This window comes from Scyliorhinus canicula, chromosome 1 (assembly GCF_902713615.1).
Source record: "Scyliorhinus canicula chromosome 1, sScyCan1.1, whole genome shotgun sequence".
Classification (NCBI taxonomy): domain Eukaryota; kingdom Metazoa; phylum Chordata; class Chondrichthyes; order Carcharhiniformes; family Scyliorhinidae; genus Scyliorhinus; species Scyliorhinus canicula.
This window is the reverse complement of record NC_052146.1, coordinates 217835516-217855520: the sequence shown is the minus strand read 5'-3', so window position 1 is coordinate 217855520 and position 20005 is coordinate 217835516. Positions and strand designations below refer to the sequence as shown.

The window sequence follows — 20005 nt, the reverse complement described above, 5'->3', positions numbered from 1 at the left end:
AAATGTGATCCATACAAACTCAGAAATATAAAGGGAAAACATAGCGTGTAATATAAACTTGCTCATTTCACTGTAATCGTAGTTTAGAAATTATTTTACCTCAGGTTTGCCATTTGTGCAGCTTAACACCACCATATTAGCTCGGTCACTTTCGCTGGCTATTGGAGACCAAGGCCAGGCATCTCCATTAGTTATTTTCCACCAGCAAATCACCATATTCTGCTTATAGTTCATGGCCAAATGGCGTTCGACTCTCCTTCCTGTAGGTCCCGGTAAATCAATGTAAGAAATCTACACAAACAGAATTAGAATGTTAAAATTGCCTGGATTCGTATTAAATACTGTGCATTGTAACATTGTTTCAACTGATCATCTCCTTTTACTTAAATTACCTAACCCAGAAAAATAGGTGACTTTTAATGTGTAAAGCGAACCTGAAATCTGCATAGTTAAGGTACTGAGTTGGCCAATATTCTGGTGTTGCAATATAGTGACAGAATTAGTAGTACATTTAAAATTCAAATTTTCATTCTCTCCAGTCCCTCTGTAAAAAGGTTGCCAGCACAACACTTCAAATACAAACACTATCATCTACATGTCATTTGAGAAATTGTGCTGTAACCTACCTAAGGAATTAATAGAGTTTGATAGCAAGAAAAAAAATACCATTTTGCTATTTCTGGTCAGCAATAATCAAACCATTTTCTGAGGATTAGCCATACAGCTAAGCCCACTGGACCAGGCACTCATGAAGGGCAGGGGTTCCCCTTATCAGGGAAATGCTTCTGGAGCCAGTTTCACTATGGGATAGATTGCTTTTATATTCCTGGCTGGGAAGCAACAAAGGATCCCAGTAATGCGATAATGCCAGAGTGCACATGGTGTTAAGAACCCGTTCCATTTATGTATTGTAGTTAGCAAATAATCACGCTCATCCAAATTGTGATCTCACCACTTGTCTCAGGCCATTATAACAGGGTTAACGCTGAAAATCCTTTGCTGCATTTATGCAGTTAAACGAGGTCTGTATTTGCAGTCATAATATTATTGCTCTCAGGCGCATTGAATGAACATCAAAAAGGTTCTACAAATTGTAGTAAAACTTTTGATGCTGTCCACCTACCCAGAATTTTCAAAGCTTTTAACTCATCATACTGTGTTAGCTATCTAAACCATTCCACTGTTCATTTCTTACACAGATTTTATCCCAATTGCTTGAATTTTCTTGGCACAATAAATGTTCAATGAGCTTTTCACCTATCAGACAGAGGGAGGATTAGCATGATTGCATCTCCACACATTGCCAATTAGTCAAGACCAATAATACATTGACGCTTGCTTGTTTAAAAAAAATGGAGATTTAATTATTAAAAGTGTAAGAAAGTAATTATATCAAGACAACTTTGAAAGGGTTGTCCTGCAAAGCTCTTAACAAGCTTACTAAAATACTCAGTTTTAATCTTTATTCAAATTCCTAACGAGCTGGAGTATCAAAACCAGATTTTAATACATAATATGAACAAAATACAAGTAATTCCAAATCTTTTTTATTATTCATTCATGGGATGTTTATTACCCACCCTAAATTGCCCTTCTACAACCACCTTCTTCAACTCCAGCAATTCCAGAAGCCAGATCACCACAACCTGTTCAGGACAATTGGAGATGGATAATAAATACTGGCCTTGCTGGCAATGCGCACATCCCAGAAACAATTTTTTAAAACTCTCTCCATCCTTGGACTGCCTCAGATTTGTCATTCTGCTGGTCCAACACCTAGCATTGGTCAAGCAGGAATTTCTTCTAATTATATTGAGAAGTCCACAGTCATTTACTTCAGTCCTTGCCGCAGACTCAGTTCCCTGCCCACCGTCACTCACCAAGACTCAAATCCATACTGTTGGTATAAACTTTCTGCTTTGGTATCATGCTGGGATATGAATTAATGCCTGCTTTCTGCTTTGGCAGCGTATGATGGGATACTTGGCGATATGAATTAATGCTTGCTTTTGAGTTGCCACGAACGGTGATTTCTGCTGAGACAGTGAACTTTGGACTAAGAGTGACTCTAACAGAAGTATCCTCCAAAGACAATGGGTCAGTGATGACCAGTGCTCCACGGACTGCAGGAGCTGTTATTCTAAGCTGTAAAAACAGCTGCGAGAGTAAGGGGGGGGGCCTCTAGCTCCGGCATCCAGGGCTGGCAACTCATTACCTTATGACTGGCAACTCATGACCTTATGTAATCACACGCACAACATATTGATTGGACGAATGTAAACTACTGTGTAAAGAATTGCTAACTATATATGGAATGAACTGTGATACTAAGAGAATTGATTGGCTATATGTAAATGAGAATGCAAATCAATTCTGCTTTTGAAAGTGTATATTAACCCTGTTTAAGCCACAGCTCAGAGAGAAAGTGTGCCAACAGGAGTGTGGGGTCTAAGGACCTTTCTCCCAGAGCTCTGCAAAAATAAATTGCTTTTTTTGCTCACATTAAGGTCTACTTGTGAATATCGTCACCAAACAAATGGCGTCACAAACAGGATGCCGCATAGCTGGCCGCCACTCGAGCCGGTGAAACAGACAAGTAGTCAAACTTTTGCTCAGCAAAAATTTGAGTCACAGGGCGAGATGGACGAAAGGCGAAGCGGTATCCACGAACCAGGTATTGAGACCACGTGAGTAAGGGACTCAGTTTAATTCTGTGTGTTTTCCGTTATTAAATGTATTATGATAATCAGCTGCTTGAGGACCCATACTGAGCCCAAATTAAGAGGGTGATAGTGCCCCACGTAAAGGCCAGAGTTAGTTGGGAATCCGAGATGCACAATAGTTGGGAATCCGAGATGCACAGACTGTCGAGTGTTAACAGTCATGGGATTTATTCATGTACTGAGACATAGTGACAAGCCAGGACCACCACTCCAAGTGATGATGGTAAAGCCTCTGAACACAGTCGCCTAGGGAACCAGAGACGCAGTTGATATACGACACTGTTAACAAATCATGGAAAAGAGAGGTAAAAAGCCGCTCATTTGGGGTCCCTCAGGATCACTGAGTCTGGCATTTGGACAAGAACGAAAGGACCTAATACAGAAAATGATCAAATATTGGTGGGATCCGACGTAGCGCCCTTAGCACAAAGAAACTGGTTGGATAAACAGATGCAAGACACGACCAAAAAGGTGGGGGTCATCTTAATTCACCAGTTTGTAACAAGTATAAATTATGCACAGGCAACAACAAAACAAAGTACTGATCTTTAAAGCGATTCCCGCCGAAAAAATCCACCCCATATTCCTCCGCCCCCCCCCCCCCCCCCACACTTTGAGGACGAAGGATGAAGGACAAATGGCCGAAATTAAATGCGCCCCCCCGTCCAACTTTATGCTAATATCGCACATGGTAGATACAAAGCCTTCACAACACTAGAGAAACAGGATATTTTTAAAGATTTAGGCACCCTTAACCCCCGTAGTAAATACACTGTCAGATGGATGTACCATTAAGAAATGGGTGTTTATCAAATAGCTGCAGTGATGTCAGTGTGTGGGTGGAGCTGGGCTGTCTGTCTCTTACTTTTGTTTTGAGCTGGGAGCTGCAGTGTGTCTTAATTTCACTTTCAGTTGGAGAGCTGCAGTCAAACCAAGCAAATGTGAATCGATCTCTCTCTCTCTCGAAATAATGTCTCCAAATCATTTGATGATTTCAAAGTAATACCTGTTTCTGTAGAGAATTTAAACCTGCTATCTTTATTTAAGAAGGGTTTAACTTATGAATGTTGCTAGGAAAGGTATTAAGGGTTACCTACAGAGTACTGTATCTGTGGGGTTACGCGTGTTGGTAGTTGATAAACTGTTTACTGTGTGTTTATAAAATGTTAACTGGATTCATAGAATAAACATTGTTTTTATTTTTAAATACTTATAGTTCTCTGTTACATCACATCTGTAAAATGGGCCCTTGTGTTCCCCATAACCAAAATCTATTAAAAGCTGTGGGTCAGTTGAACTCCATGATATACTTTGGAGTTTTCTAAACCCTGGCCCATAACAAATTGGGAGCTTGTCTGGGATAAAAGTCTATCTTTCGTGTTTGGGTTGGCTTAGCGAACTTAAAGACAGTGAGCAGTGAGCATATTTGTGTTTACTTTTCAGGTGTGGTATTCCAGTTTACATAGGGAATGTGTTGTGGACAATTGTTCTTTCAGAGACTCTAAAGATTTTGGAGGTGGAGAAGGTCACACGCAGTACCTTACGAACAGAGACTAACAAATGGCTTTTAGATTTGGCAAAGACATTGCAATTAACGTTACCTGACAGCATACGAAAAGACGAGGCACGTACGATGGAAGCTGAGCATTTAAAATTGCCTGAGATAGGGCAGCACGGTGGCGCAGTGGGTTAGCACTGCAGCCTCACGGCGTTGAGGTCCCAGGTTCGATCCTGTCTCTGTGTCACTGTCAGTGTGGAGTTTGCATATTCTCCCCGTGTTTGCGTGGGTTTCACCCCCACAACCCAAAAAGATGTGCAGGGTAGGTGGATTGGCCACGCTAAATTGCCCCTTAATTGGACAAAAATTAATTGGGTATTCTCAATTTATATTTTTTTAAAAGTTGCCCGAGATACAGTCTGGCGCATTAGAACTGGTAAAAATTCAGGTACAGATTAAACAACTGGAACACGAGAAAGAATTAAAGCAGCTTGAATACGCAATGACGGACAAAAGAAAAAGAGAGAGAAAGAGACAGAGAGGAAAAAGAAAAAGTGAGCGTAAAAGATAGACAGGAAATAGAAAGAGATAGAGAGGAAAGGGAAAAAGAGAGTTTGAACTTCAGAAAATGGCCATGAAACATGACAGTCAGTTAAAATTGGCGGATGTAAAGGGAAATGTACAGTTTCAGGATATTGATGAGGATAATGAGCCTGAGCGTCCTAGTCGAAGGCTTGGTGGGGATCTATTTAAATATGTCAACGCATTGCCAAGGTTTGATGAGAAGGAAGTAGAAGCCTTTTTCATTTCATTTGAGAAGGTGGCTAAACAAATAAAGGCTCTGATAACCAATGTTCTTGTGTTGGAGAATCACAAGGCACTCTGTGATCAGATTGAACTAAACATCTGACTTTAAAGAGAAATGCCGAGACGTAGAGAAATGGATGGATCGTGCAGAGACCTTCTTGTCCAGAAAGACTGTCAATCAAGGAGGATTCCAGTTGGAGGAAGAAGAACTAAAATTAACTATGTTATTATTAAATGTTTGCGTGTTTTGTTGAAAAAGAAATGTATATTCACTGTCCCTATTTTTTAAAGGAAAGTGAAAAGGTGAAAAATGAAACCATTTTGAAGTTGATGGTTTATTTTTTTGATATAAACCATATAAAGATACTTTAGTTCAATCTGATCACAGAGACCCTTGTAATTCTCCAACACAGGAGCATTGGTTATTACAGTCTTTAGACAGTCAAATGCCTGTTGCCACTCCACTGTTCATTTAAATTTGCTACGCTCCTTTAGCAAGTCCGTCAGTGGCGCAACCACACTGCTGTAGTTCGGCACAAATTTCTGGTAAAATCCACTCATGTCAAGAAATCGCATTATTTCCCTTCGTGTCGAGGTATTGGAAACTCCCCAATAACTTTTATTTTCACATCCCGTGGGACCATTCGACCCTGTCCAATTGTATGGCCAAGGAAAGTGACTTGGGCTTTTCTAAATTCACTTTTGGCTAGGTTTACCACCAAACCCGCCTCCTGAAACGATCGAATAACTCCATCAGATGCTTCAAATGGTCTTTCCATGTCTGGCTAAAAATTACCAGATTGTTGATGTATACTGCACAATTGGGTAATCCTGAAACTACTTTGTTTGTGAACCGTTGAAATGTGGCTGGGGGTTTTTCATGCCAAATGGCATAAGTTTGAATTGGTATATACCATCTGGAGTCACAAAAGCTGAAATCTACGTCACCTATTCGGATAAAGGTACCTGCCAGTAACTCTTAAGTAAATCCAGTTTGGAAATAAAAGCGGAAGTCCCACTTTCTCAATGCAATCCTCCAAGCGTGGGATAGGATAAGAGTCCGTTCTTGCAACTGCATTAACCTTTCTATAGTCCACACAGAACCGTTGGGTACCGTCCGGTTTTGGTACTATCGCTATGGGTGAGCTCCATTGCCTGCAACCCCCTTCAGTTTTTAAGCATACTTTCAATTTCCTTGTTAACCTGTGCCAATTTTAGAGGGTTAAGTCTATATGGATGTTGTTTAATTGGAACAGCATTTCCCACATCTACATCATGTATAGGCATTTTAATACTTCCCAACTTATCTCCACAAACTTCCCCATGTGATATCAATAACTCTTTCAGATAAGTTTGTTTTTCCTCTGGAAGGTAACAACACTTTTTCCCAATTTTTAAGAACATTCGCATTTTCAAATTTAACTTGAGGAATGTCAAATTCGAAGTCATCTGGATTTGGTTCTTCACTTTGAGTTAGAATCATTAAAACATCCTCCTTTTGCTCTCCTTCCCTTTCAAAGTACCTTTTTTTTTTAAAATTTAGATTAGCCAATTATTTTTTCCAATTAAGGGGCAATTTTGCGTGGCCAATCCACCTACTCTGCACATTTTTGGGTTGTGGGGGCGAAACCCACGCAAACACGGGGAGAATGTGCAAACTCCACACGGACAGTGACCCAGAGCCGGGTCAAAGTACCTTTTAAGCATATTCACATGACACACTTGGTGAGATTTCTTTCCATCTGACGTTCTTATTAAATAATTCACCTCACTTAATTTACTATCAATCTGATAAGGTCCACAAAACCTTGCTTTTGAAGGTTCCCCTACCACTGGTAATAATACTAAAAATTTATCTCCATTGGCAAAACTACAAACTTTTGCTTTCTTGTCCTCTACCCGTTTCATCGCATATTGTGCAACCTTTAAATGTCGTCTAGCCAATTCCCCTGCTCTTAATCGTTCCCTAAAATTTGACACGTAATCCAATAATACAAGTTCCGACTGCTCATTCGCCAATTTTTCCTTAATCAATTTAAGTAGTCGTCTTACCTCACGACCAAAAATTAGTTCAAAAGGACTGAATTTGGTTGACTCATGGAGGTGCATCCCGAATTGCAAACAGTACGAATGGAATTCCTTTATCTCAATCCTCTGGATAATCTTTACAATAAGTCCTCAACATTGTCCTTAATTTCTGCTGCCACCTTTCTATGCTCCCTGCGTTTCTGGATGGTATGCAGTTGATTTAAATTGTTTTATTCCTAAGCTATCCATAACTTTTTTGAATAACCTTGAGGTAAAATTTGATCCTTGATCTGATTGTATTTCTATGGGCAATCCATATCCAGTAAAGAATTTAAGTAACTCCTCCACAATCTTTCTAGCTGTAATATTGCATACTGGAATGGCCTCTGGAAAACTAGTATACATATCCATTATAGTCAAAAGATATTGATTCTCACTTTTCGTTTTAGGACGCGGTCCTACGCAATCAATTCAGACCCTTGTAAAAGGTTCCTCCAATGCTGGAATGGGTATTAAGGGCTCTGGTTTTATCATTGCTTGAGGTTTCCCCATCACTTGACATGTGTGACATGATCAACAAAATTTTACTACATCTTTATGTAGATCAGGCCAATGAAAATATTTTTGTATTTTAGCTTGAGTTTTCCTTACTCCCAAATGACCTCCCACTGGTACCTCATCTGCTACTCGCAACACCTCCTTTCTATACCCTACCGACACTACTACTTGATGAACTTCTGCCCACTTTTCATCTGCCTGCATATGTAAAGGTCTCCATTTCCTCGTATTCTGGGAGGTAATGTTTTTTCAAAAAATAAATTTAGAGTATCCAATTCATTTTTTCCAATTAAGGGGCAATTTAGCGTGTCCAATCCACCTACCTTGCACATCTTTGGGTTGTGGGGATGAAACGCATGCAAACACGGGGAGAATGTGCAAACTCCACAAGGACAGTGACCCAGAGCCGGGATCGATCCTGGGACCTCGGCGCCGTGAGACTGCAGTGCTAACCACTGCGCCACTGTGCTGCCCTTCTGTCAGGTAATGTTATTGCCAAATCTAAAAGCCTGTTTTTAGTCTCTGTTCGTAAGGTGTGACCGTCTTCACTCCCAAAAACTTCAGAGCCTCTGAAAGAGCCATTGTCCACAACACACTCCCTACTTAAACTGGAATACCACACCTGAAAAGCACCCACAATATGCTCACCCCTCACTGTCTTTAAGTTCACTAAGCCAATCCAATAGATAGACTTTTATCCCCTCGAGCCCCCAATTTGTTATGGACCAGGGTTGAGAGAGGCCCAAAGTGTATCATGGAGTTCACCTGATCCACAGCTTTTAATAGATTGTGGTTATGGGGAGCACACGGACCTACTTTACAGCTGTGATGCAGAGATCTACAGTACTTTTAAATTAAAACAATGTTTATTTATGAAACCAGTTAACATTTTATAAACCCACAGTAAACACCTTAAAAACTATCAACACCAATAAATTCCCCAAAGAATACAGTACTCTATAAATAACTCTTAATCTTTCCTTGCAACATCCAGAAGACAAAAAAAAAATACTTTTTAACAGAAAGACATCAGGTTTAACTTCTCTATAGAAACAGGTATTATTTTTAAATCACCAAGGGATCTAGAGACAGTCTTTAGATTGCAGAGAGAGAGAGACTAATACACCTTCTTGCTGTGACTACAGCTATCCAGCTCTCAAAACAAAACTAAAAACACACCCTATGTTGCAGATAGCCTCAAAGCGAAAGTAAAAGCAGATACACCCACACTGACATCTTTGCTAAACACCAATTTCTTAAAGGTGCATCCACTACAGCTATTTTATAACCGCCCATTTCTTAAAGGTACTCTCACTTGACAGTATCCCATTGAGCCAGAGGAACGACAAGCAGTGCAAGAAAATTGTTCGGGATCTGGAGAAAGGGGGAATAGTTAGGCGGACCAAGAGTATTACAAATTGACCAGTTTGGACTGTAATTAAACCAGATAAAAACTTCTGCCTGACCATTAATTACACAGAATTGAACAAAGTGACCCCTAAACTACACCCCATAGTAGCAGGCCTGACTACCATTCTCAACGACTTAAAACTCTGAAATAAAATATTCACAGTTTTGGACATAACTAATGGATTCTGGTCCATACCATTGGATCCAGGGTCCCAGAATAAATCTGTCCTCACAGTGGGGGAAAAAACAGTATAAATGGGCAAGACTACCCCAGGGGTTTCACAACAGCCCAGCCATATGCCATCAAACTCGCTGTTGGAAAAGGTGGATTTAAGCGGGTACCGCTGTACAGTCCTGCAGTATGTAGATGACCTGCTGATCGCCTCAGAAAATGAGCCCGGACACACCGCAGCGATGACCGAGGTCCTCCAGGCCTTAGAAGAGGGAGGACTTCAGATAAACCCCAAAAAGGCCCAGATAGGACGTAAGACCGTCATTTATCTCAGGCAACAAATATCCCAGGGAACCCGAACTATGCCCCAGGACCAATGCGCGGCGATACAGGAGACGCCTCGCTCGACCTCGGTCCGCGGAATTCACAAGGTCTTGGGACTGTTTAATTACAGTCAGAATTTCATTCCTCACTTTGCGGCCATGGCTGAACCAATCCAAAGTTTGGTTGTGGGGGGGGGGGGGGGGGGGGGGGGGGGGTGCGGAATCCTTGGACCGGAACAGGAAGAAGCATACGGTAAGTTATGGCCTCGGTCTACCAGACCCAAGGAAGCAGTTCCATATACATTGCGGAACGAAGGCGGGTTTTATGCAGCAGTGGTAACGCAAGCTCATGGGGATAGGCGAAGGCCGGTCGCACACTATTCAACAAAATGGTCACCGTAGCAGCTGGGTTATGCCGTTGCGTAGCAGTCTTAGGTTGCGCAGCCTGGGCAGTCAGGGTTAGTGAACCTACAGTAATGACCGGGGATATTGTCTTGCACACCAAACATACAGTTGTGGAAATGTTAAATAACAGTAAGCTCAGATCAGTTTCAAAACCTACACCAGTAACACTGGGAAACAGTTTTAATCCCTAAAGACAGGTCAGTGGTGATCATAAGAGACGCCAGGGAAAACCCCACAGAAAGGATCATATACACAGGAGAACCCCATATATGCTCTGAAGTAGATGAGGAAGTGGGTGGCATGCTGGTAGAAAAAGGCCCTCTAGAGACCCCAGATTTCACCCTATATGTAGATGGATCAAGAAAGTATATCAACGAGGCACCACGAACTGGGTGGACGGTCGTAGATGAAGAATTGAGGACTGCACTCTTGGAAAGGTTGGACGGTTCACTGTCAGCACAGGTGGCTGAATTGGTAGCTTTAACCAAGGCTCTTAGCCATAGGCAAAAGGGTGAATACATATACGGATAGTAGGTATGCCTTCGGGGTCGTGCGCGATTACATGACGGCATGGGACAGGAGGGGATTCGTTACCTCTGGGGGAACAGGATAAAACATCAAAAGTGTATAGAAGCCTTATTGGAAGCCGCGAGGTTACCAAGACAGGTTGCAGTAATAAAGATTAAAGCCCACCAGAAGGGAGAAACATCCCACCAAGACGTAACGAGGCAGCAGACAGGGCGGCTTGACCACCACATTCCCGTTATGAGCACCCAAATAGTGGAAATCAATATTGAACACATTGACACACCAAGGGAAGAAAACGTGGAATGGGATAGAAAAGGGGGAAAGCCAGATGAGAAACGATTTGGAGGAAAGATGGGAAGGTAATTGCCCTTGCTTGCATTAGGCAGACCCTTCTTGAAGCACATCATGGTTTGGACCATGTAGGAAGGAAGGTTATGACACACCTAATTGGTAAAGAAAGTTGGTGGCCAGGCCTGGATGTGATATAGCCAAACACTGCCAAAGATGCATCACATGCGCACAACATAATCCCGGACACCCTGTCAAAATCTGAATGGCACACCAGCCGAGACCTAGGGGCCCTTTGGAAAATCTTCAAATTGACTTTACCGGACCACTATCCCAAAGCAGGGGGAAGCCATATTGTCTAGTCATCATCGACCAATTTACCCGATGGCTAGAGGCGTACCAGCGGGGATAATAACCGCGGGGTGGGGGAGGGGGGGAGAGACATAGGCCCAATAAAAGATTGGATGGGCAGAAAATATATATTTGAGCTCAACCAATTGAAGGAAATGCGCCATCAAACACAAACTAGACAAGAAACAAAGGATAAAAATCTAGAATTGATGGCGTTACCCAATATTCCACCGCTGGTTCAAAGATAATGGTGAAGGTCCTACCTGAAAAAACAGGGTTTGCTCCCCGGTGGACAGGACCTCACCAAGTCCTGATCAGTGGAGACACTTGTGCATTCGGGGAATGGGGCGATGGAAGCATTGGATCCAGTTGAAACTATACCAAGAGTAAATAACGATTTTATGTCTTACCAGGAACGTGCCCTTTACCCGACGAAGATCAACACAACTACCAGCCATGATGTACAAACTTATTCTAGAAATACTGTGTATCAAGTTGTATACAAAATATACCTACAGAAATTGCCAAAAACCCGAGTTGCATGTGAATACGTACCTATATATGTCCTATGTGTATGCGAAAGATGTGAAAACCTCACAGTGCTGGGTATGCGCGCACATCCCGGCCCATTCTATAGGAGGCATTCTGTTGAGACCCATCCCCTTTAATATGTCCGAAATGGCTGAGTGGTGGGTGGATAGAGATAGGACATCAGAAGTTACACAATGTCAGCCGTTTCCCAAAGACAATATGTTTATCAAGAGAAACACAATGGAAGTCTGGGAGTCCGCAGGGTACGACATGAATGAGTTCAGAGGATTGTTTTTGCCTAACTACAGTATTAGCCATGAACCTCCAACACTCTTCCTGACAAATACCCCAGGAAAAGGAAAACCCAATGGGACACTGGATAGTCAGTAACGTCACTCAGGGGTGGAATGCGGGAAACAGTAAATGCTACCATTCATTGCTCCTTACAAACTCACCTGCCTTATCAAGCAGCAAGGGAACAATAGTAAATATTGCATGTATAAATAAAACCAGCCCAGAAAAGGGTAACTTCAAAACTACTTGGGTCGGTAATTAGATAGGAATACTGGGATATGTCACTCCGTTCATTTATCACATAAATAGTCTCAGTCAACACACAAATGCACCCAAAAGGCAGCGGAGGGCCATAACAGAGACCACTAGGTTCTTCAGTATATTGCTCCACCCGTAGGGGTAGGAATCGCCATACGGGAAGTACGAAAGGTAGCTAAAATTCTCGAACAAATCAGGAATGACACCGCAGAAGCCCTGACCGAAATAAATGCTGAGATGGTGGCTGTAAGAACAGTGACATTGCAAAATAGACTGGCCCTGGACTACCTACTTGCAAAGGGAGGTGGGACTTGTGCCCTGATTGGGTCTGAATGCTGGACGTACGTCCCTGACAGGTCAGAAAATAATACAAACTTAGCAGACCACATTCAAAAGGAAGTCAAGAAATTGTATGAGTCCATATGTACCTTCACCCTGCCGCCTTCATATTGGGTCATTGTGGTCATCTGGATTCATGAACATCCTCCAGGACCAAAAGGAGGGATTGTTGGTGTAAAAGGTCTGCTTTGGTAACACGCTGGGATATGAATTAATGCCTGCTTTCTGCTTTGGCAGTGTATGATGGGATACTTGACGATATGAATTAATGCTTGCTTTTAAGTTGCTATGAATGGTGATTTCTGCTGAGACAGTGAACTTTGGACTAACAGTGACTTTAACAGATGTATCCGCGAAAGACAATGGGTCAGTGATGACCAATGCTCCGCGGACTGCAGAAGCTGTTATTCTAAGCATCAAAACAGCTGAGAGAGGAAGGGAGGGCCTCTAGTTCCGGCATCTAGGACTGGCAATTCATGACCTTATGATTGGCAACCTTATGTAATCACGCGCGCAACATATTGATTGGACGAATGTGAACTGTGTAAAGAATTGCTAACTATATATGGAATAAACTGCGATACTAAGAGAATTGATTGGCTATATGTAAATGAGAATGCAAACTAATTCTGCTTTTGAAAGTGTATACTAACCCAGTTTCAGCCGCAGCTCAGTGAGAAAGTGTGCCGCCAAGACCTTGGGGTCGAAGGACCTTTCTCCCAGAGCTCTGCAACAATAAATTGCTTCTTTTGCTCACGTTAAGGCCAACGTGTGATTATTTTCACCCAACAATACTAATGCACCAAGTCCTGGTCATCCATCCTGATCTATGTTGAATCCCTTGATGGCCTCACCTGTCCCCATCTCTGTAAACCCCTCCAACCCTACCAAGATCTCCATGCTCCTTACTACAGGCCATCCAACAGCCACCGGTAGATAGAGGAGCAGATAGGTAGACAGATTTTAGAAAGGAGTAAAAGCAACCGGGTTGTTGTGATGGGAGACTTTAACTTACCCAATATTTACTGGGACTCACTTAGTGCTAGGGGCTTGGATGGGGCAGAGTTTGTAAGGAGCACCCAGGAGGGCTTCTTAAAACAATATGTAGATAGTCCAACTAGGGAAGGGGCTGTACTGGCCTGGTATTGGGGAATGAGCCCGGCCAGGTAGTAGAAGTTTCAGTAGGGGAGCATTTCGGGAACAGTGACCACAATTTGGTAAGTTTTAAAGTGCTGATGGACAAGGATAAGAATGGTCCTAGGGTGAATGTGCTAAATTGGGGGAAGGCTAATTGAAACAATATTAGGTGGGAACTGAAGAACCTAGATTGGGGGTGGATGTTTGAGGGTAAATCAACATCTATCATGTGGGATGCTTTCAAATGTCAGTTGAAAGGAATTCAGGACCGGCATGTTCCTGTGAGGAAGAAGGATAAATACGGCAAATGTCGGGAACCTTGGATAACCTGTACCAGCCTCCCCGGACAGATGCCGGAATGTGGCGACTAGGGGCTTTTCACAGTAACTTCATTGAAGCCTACTCGTGACAATAAGCGATTTTCATTTCATTTTCATTTCATAACGAGAGATATTGTAGGCCTCGTCAAAAAGAAAAAGGAGGCATTTGTCAGGGCTAGACGGTTGGGAACCGACGAAGCCTGTGTGGAATATAAAGTGGGAACGAACTTAAGCAAGGACAGGAGGGCTAAAAGGGGTCACAAAAAGACATTGGCAAATAGGGTTAAGGAAAATCCCAAGGCTTTTTACACGTACATAAAAAGCAAGAGGGTAGCCAGGGAAAGGGTTGGCCCATTGAAGGACAGGGGAGGGAATCTATGTGTGGAGCCAGAGAAAATGGGCGAGGTACTAAATGAATACTGTGCATCAGTATTCACCAAAGAGAAGGAATTAGTGGATGTTAAGTCTGGAGAAGGGTTTGCAGATAGCCTGGATCACATTGACATCCAAAAAGACGAGGTTTTGGGCGTCTTGAAAAATATTAAGGTAGATAAGTCCCCAGGCCCTGATGGGATCTACCCCAGAATACTGAAGGAAGTAAGTGGGGAAATTCCTGAGGCCTTGACAGAAATCTTTGGATCCTTCTGTCTTCAGGTGATGTCCCGGAGGACTGGAGAATAGCCAATGTTGTTCCCTTGTTTAAGAAGGGTAGCAAGGATAATCCAGGGAACTACATGCCGGTGAGCCTTATGTCAGTGGTAGGGAAATTACTGGAGAGAATTCTTCGAGACAGGATCTATTCCCATTTGGAAGCAAGTGGACATATTAGCGAGAGGCAGCATGGTTTTGTGAAGGGGAGGTCGTGTCTCGCTAACTTGATTGAGTTTTTCAAGGAGGTCACAAAAAAGATTGATGCAGATAGGGCAGTGGATGTTGTCTATATGGTCTTCAGTAAGGCCTTTGACAAGGTCCCTCATTGGAGACTGGTACATAAGGTGAAGTCACACGGGATCAGAGGTGAGCTGGCAAGATGGATACAGAACTGGCTAGGTCATAGAAGGCAGAGAGTAGCAATGGAAGGGTGCTTTTCTGATTGGAGAGCTGTGACTAGTGGTATCCCGCAGAGTTTAGTGCTGGGACCTTTGCTGTTCGTAGTATATATAAATGATTTGGAGGAAAATGTAACTGGTCTGATGAGTAAGTTTGCGGACAATACAAAGGTTGGTGGAATTGCTGATAGCGATGAGGACTGTCAGAGGATACAGCAGGATTTAGATCGTCTGGAGACTTGGGCAGAGAGATGGCAGATGGAGTTTAATCCAGAGAAATGTGAGGTATTGCATTTTGGAAGGTCTAATACAGGTAGGGAATATACAGTGAATTGTAGAACCCTCAAGAGTATTGACAGTCAGAGAGATCTAGGTGTACAGGTCCACAGGTCACTGAAAGGGGCAACACAAGTGGAGAAGGTAGTCAAGAAGGCATAAGGCCGCTGCTGTTCGCACTAGCAATTGAACCGCTAGCAATCGCGCTCAGGGCAGCAAAAAATTGGAGGGGGATCCGAAGGGGAGGTAGAGAGCACAGAGTCTCACTCTATGCGGATGATCTGCTCCTCTATATCTCGGACCCACAAAGCAGCATGGACGGAATCATCGCGCTCCTGAAAGAGTTTGGAGCCTTCTCGGGCTACAAACTCAACATGAGCAAAAGTGAGATCTTCCCAGTACACGCGCAAGGGGGGGGGGGGGGGCAGCACTAAAGGGGCTGCCGTTCAAACAAGCCCGACATAAATTCCGCTACCTGGGGATCCAAATAGCCCATGACTGGAAAGGGATCCACAAATGGAACCTCACCAGCCTGACGGAGGAAGTTAAAAAGGACCTGCAAAGATGGAACACACTCCCGCTCTCCCTCGCGGGGAGAGTTCAGACGATCAAAATGAACGTACTGCCCAGGTTCCTCTTCCTGTTTAGATCCATTCCGATCTACATCCCCAAGGCCTTTTTCAAAGCGCTGGACAAGCTCATCATGGCGTTCGTATGGGGGGGGTAAAAATGCTAGGATCCCAAAGAAGGTCTTACAAAAAACAAAAACCAGGGGAGGGTTAGCCCTCCCGAATCTACAATTCTACCACTGGGCAGCAACAGCCGAGCGAGTAAGGGGATGGATCCAGGAGCCAGAAGCTGAGTGGGTGCGTGCGGAGGAGGCCTCCTGCATGGGAACCTCCCTCCGGGCCCTCGCCACGGCAGCACTCCCATCCCCACCCAAAAAACACTCCAGCAGCCCAGTGGTGACAGCCACCCTCCAATCCTGGAACCAACTGCGGCAGCAACTTGGCCTGACCAAAATGTCGAACAGGGCTCCCATCTGCAACAACCATAGGTTCAAACCAGCACTGACCGACGCCACCTTCAAAAGGTGGAGGCAGGACGGGGGGACACTGACAGTCAGGGACCTATACACGGACGACAGGATCGCAACACTGGACGAACTGACAGAGAAATTTCAGCTAGCTGGGGGGAACGAGCTACGGTACCTGCAGCTCAAAAACTTCCTACGAAAGGAGACAAGGACGTACCCACAACCGCCACGACAGACACTACTGGAAGACCTACTGGACGCAAGTATCCTAGAGAAAGGGAACTGTAGTGACATGTATGACCGACTGGTAGATAGGGACGACACCGTACTGGACGCAACAAGGAGGAAATGGGAGGACGACCTGGGGATGGAGATCGGGTGGGGACTCTGGAGCGAAGCACTGCATAGGGTCAACTCCACCTCCACGTGCGCAAGGCTCAGCCTGACGCAACTAAAAGTGGTACATAGAGCGCACTTAACAAGAACCCGTATGAGTAGGTTCTTCCCGGAGGTGGAAGACAGATGTGAACGGTGCCAAAGAGGCCCGGCCAACCACGCCCACATGTTCTGGTCTTGCCCCAGACTCGTGGAGTACTGGACAGCCTTCTTCGAGGTTATGTCCAAAGTGGTGGGAGTGAGGGTGGAGCCATGCCCGATAGTGGCGGTCTTCGGGGTTTCAGAACAGCCAGATCTATTCCTGGGGAGGAGGGCAGACGCCCTTGCCTTTGCCTCCCTGATCGCCCGCCGTAGAATCCTGTTTGGCTGGCGGTCAGCAGCACCGCCCAGAGCTGCGGACTGGCTGTCCGACCTCTCGGAATCTCTCCAAATGGAGAAAATCAAATTTGCCATCCGAGGGTCGGACGACGGCTTCCACAGAACGTGGGAGCCATTCATGCAACTGTTCCGGGACCTATTTGTGGCCAATGTACAAGAGGAAGAATAGTCGGGGGAAGGTAGCGGGAGGGGGGGGGGCTACAGGTTCGTTACGGGGGTTCGATGGCTAGCTAAGGCCCAAAACCAAACTAAATAAACATGTTGAGGGGGGGGGGGGGGGGGGGGCGCAGTTACTACTACGAAGATGCTTACCTGTAAATATGTATGTTAATTTTTGCGTGTTTGTTTTTTTTCTTTTTTCTTTCTCCTAACAATTTGTAATTTGTTCAATATAAAATATGAAAACTGAATAAAAACATTTATAAAAAAAGAAGGCATACGGCATGCTTGCCTTTTTTGGCAGGGGTATTGAGTATCAAAATTGGCATGTCATATTGCAGCTGTATAGAACCTTAGTTAGGACACACTTGGAGTATAGTGTTCAATTCTGGTCGCCACTCTAACCAGAAGGATGTGGAGGCTTTAGAGAGGGTGCAGAAGAGATTTACCTGGATGTTGCCTGGTATGGAGGGCATTAGCTACGAGGAGAGGTTGAATAAACTCAGTTTGTTCTCACTGGAACAACAGAGGTTGAGGGGCGGCCTGATAGAGGTCTACAAAATTATGAGGGGCATAGACAGGGTGGATACTCAGACTTTTTCCCAGGGTAGAGGGGTCAATTACTAGGGGGCATAGGTTTAAGGTGCGAGGGGCAGGAGGAGATGTACGAGGCAAGTTTTTTTTTTTTACACAGAGGGTAGTGGGTGCTGGAGCTCGCTGCCGTAGGAGGTGGTAGAAGCAGGGACGATAGTGACGTTTAAGGGGCATCTTGACAAATATATGAATAGGATGGGAATAGAGGGATATGGACCCCGGAAGTGTAGAAGGTTTTAATTTAGACAGGCAGCATGGTCAGCGCAGGCTTGGCGGCTGAAGAGCCTGTTCCTGTGCTGTACTTTTCTTTGTTCTTTGTTCTTGTTGCTATGTATTGCTTTCCCAAAACACTGGCCCTTATTCTACTATCTAACCTTTCCACCACTATTAGTACTTTTTTTAGTTTTTAACACTCCCTCTATCTTCTGACGATGATATATTTGTCAAATCTCTCCTGAGCTCGAACCTATCTCTGACCTATTTTGCTCCACCTGCTCCACTCTATCTTCAACAGTTTAAAACCCATCACATTTCTACCTCTCTTCAGCTCTGAAAAGGACTCTGGTGGACTTGAAACTTTAACTGTTTCTCTCTCCACAGATGGGGCCTGCTGAATGTTTCCAGCATTTTCTGATTTTAATTCAGATTTCCAGAATCCACTTTTATTTTTGTAATTGCAGTGTGGTGGGGCACAAACTAGATGTAGAACCCAGATCTGTCTGTTACTCACTCTAAGCACACGGAGCAAGAAGTTCTTAATAATATTCCTGAATTGGAGGAATGCAGTGATCGCTGAAGTTTGTAGCCTGGAATGCTTCAAGCAATGTTTTTTAAAAACTTGAAACCAGACAAGCTATCCCTCATGATTTATAACAGTGCCATCTTCAGGTATTTATTCTCAGTTCTTTAGAAAGGAGGCAGCTGAAATACCCTGTTTGACTTCTATTAATTCATCAGAATAGGTTTAACATGACACATATAAACTGATCAAAACCGAAACAACAAACCATACTATTGGACTAGAAGAGTATTTGTAACACATTATAGTATTCAATATGAAGAGAATAAATCTATAATACTCTAATTATTAAATGGTATCAATACGGCAATATACCCAAGCACAACTAAAATGTAAATTTTCAGCAAAAACACACCACAGGCAAATTCCAGAATGCAGAAAGGAAATATTGCTGATGGATTATAAATTAATTCAAAGAATAAGCACTGCATTTAATATAATCTTACTGTTGCCTCTTGGTCTCACAGTAATAGAGGTCGAAGGAACATTACTGGATGCTGGAACCCATGCTACCGCCTGCTGCTGTACCCCCCTAGTAATGTACACCACAGTGAATCTCAGGAGAGGGGTCTCAACTGTGGAAATCTATTAATTATGGAAATTTTACATCGACATTGTCATCCCTTGGTATTAATGTAAACGTTTCACCGTACTGCTTAAAGATACATATTTATCTTTCTGCTACTTTAACAGAAGCATCACACATTTAAAATATTGCTGTTAAAATAGCAGATAAGAGAATTGTAAGTAATGAGGGAATTTAATGGGGCCCTCGGGAGCAGCTTGGAAGGTGAGCGGGGAGCTAGTAAAATGGTGAGAAGATAGCGGATGGAGTGGCCGTCACCTTCCTGATGCCATGGAATTTTATTAGTGACGGGAAGGTGGAGGACAGCCTTCCTGCCCAGAGGCCAACTGTGGCCCTTCAGTGGCCAATCCATTCCCACCACTGCTGGCACTGTTGTGATTGAGCCTCACCAAGCACCGTGCCACTCTGCAGGTGCTGCTTGATCGGTTCCAGAAACCCCCAACCCCATTACCTCCAACTGCAGGTGGCCTCCATGCTGCTTCTTCTGGCTGCATGCAGCCACAGCAGTAGCCATTGTTTCCAGTGGTGATGCTGGGATCAAAGAACCTCCAATCCTCTGAATGGCTCGAGACAGGATCAGGACCAGAGCTTTGACAATGTGGTAAACCATTGTATTATATTGTACTTACTGTTCTTACTGTTTGTTACATGTCTGGGTTTGTCCCTGCTGGCTGTGCCTGTGGTTCCGCCCCTCGTGCTCAAGTATAAAGGTGGCTAACCTCCAGCCCTGCCCTCATTCTGGGACCGGCTGCCAGCAGGTAT

At 43.8% G+C, this 20005-nt stretch overlaps 1 protein-coding gene across 3 annotated transcripts in view; it reads right to left on the bottom strand.

Annotated features, from left to right (window-relative positions):
* Positions 1-20005, bottom strand: part of LOC119971744 (WD repeat containing planar cell polarity effector) — a 248136-nt gene that overhangs the window by 123419 nt on the left and 104712 nt on the right. For all 3 annotated transcript variants that reach the window (XM_038807780.1, XM_038807770.1, XM_038807790.1), the window contains one exon: positions 100-291. In XM_038807780.1, the coding sequence (XP_038663708.1) occupies positions 100-291 (192 nt within the window). The remainder of the gene's footprint in view (positions 1-99; positions 292-20005) is intronic.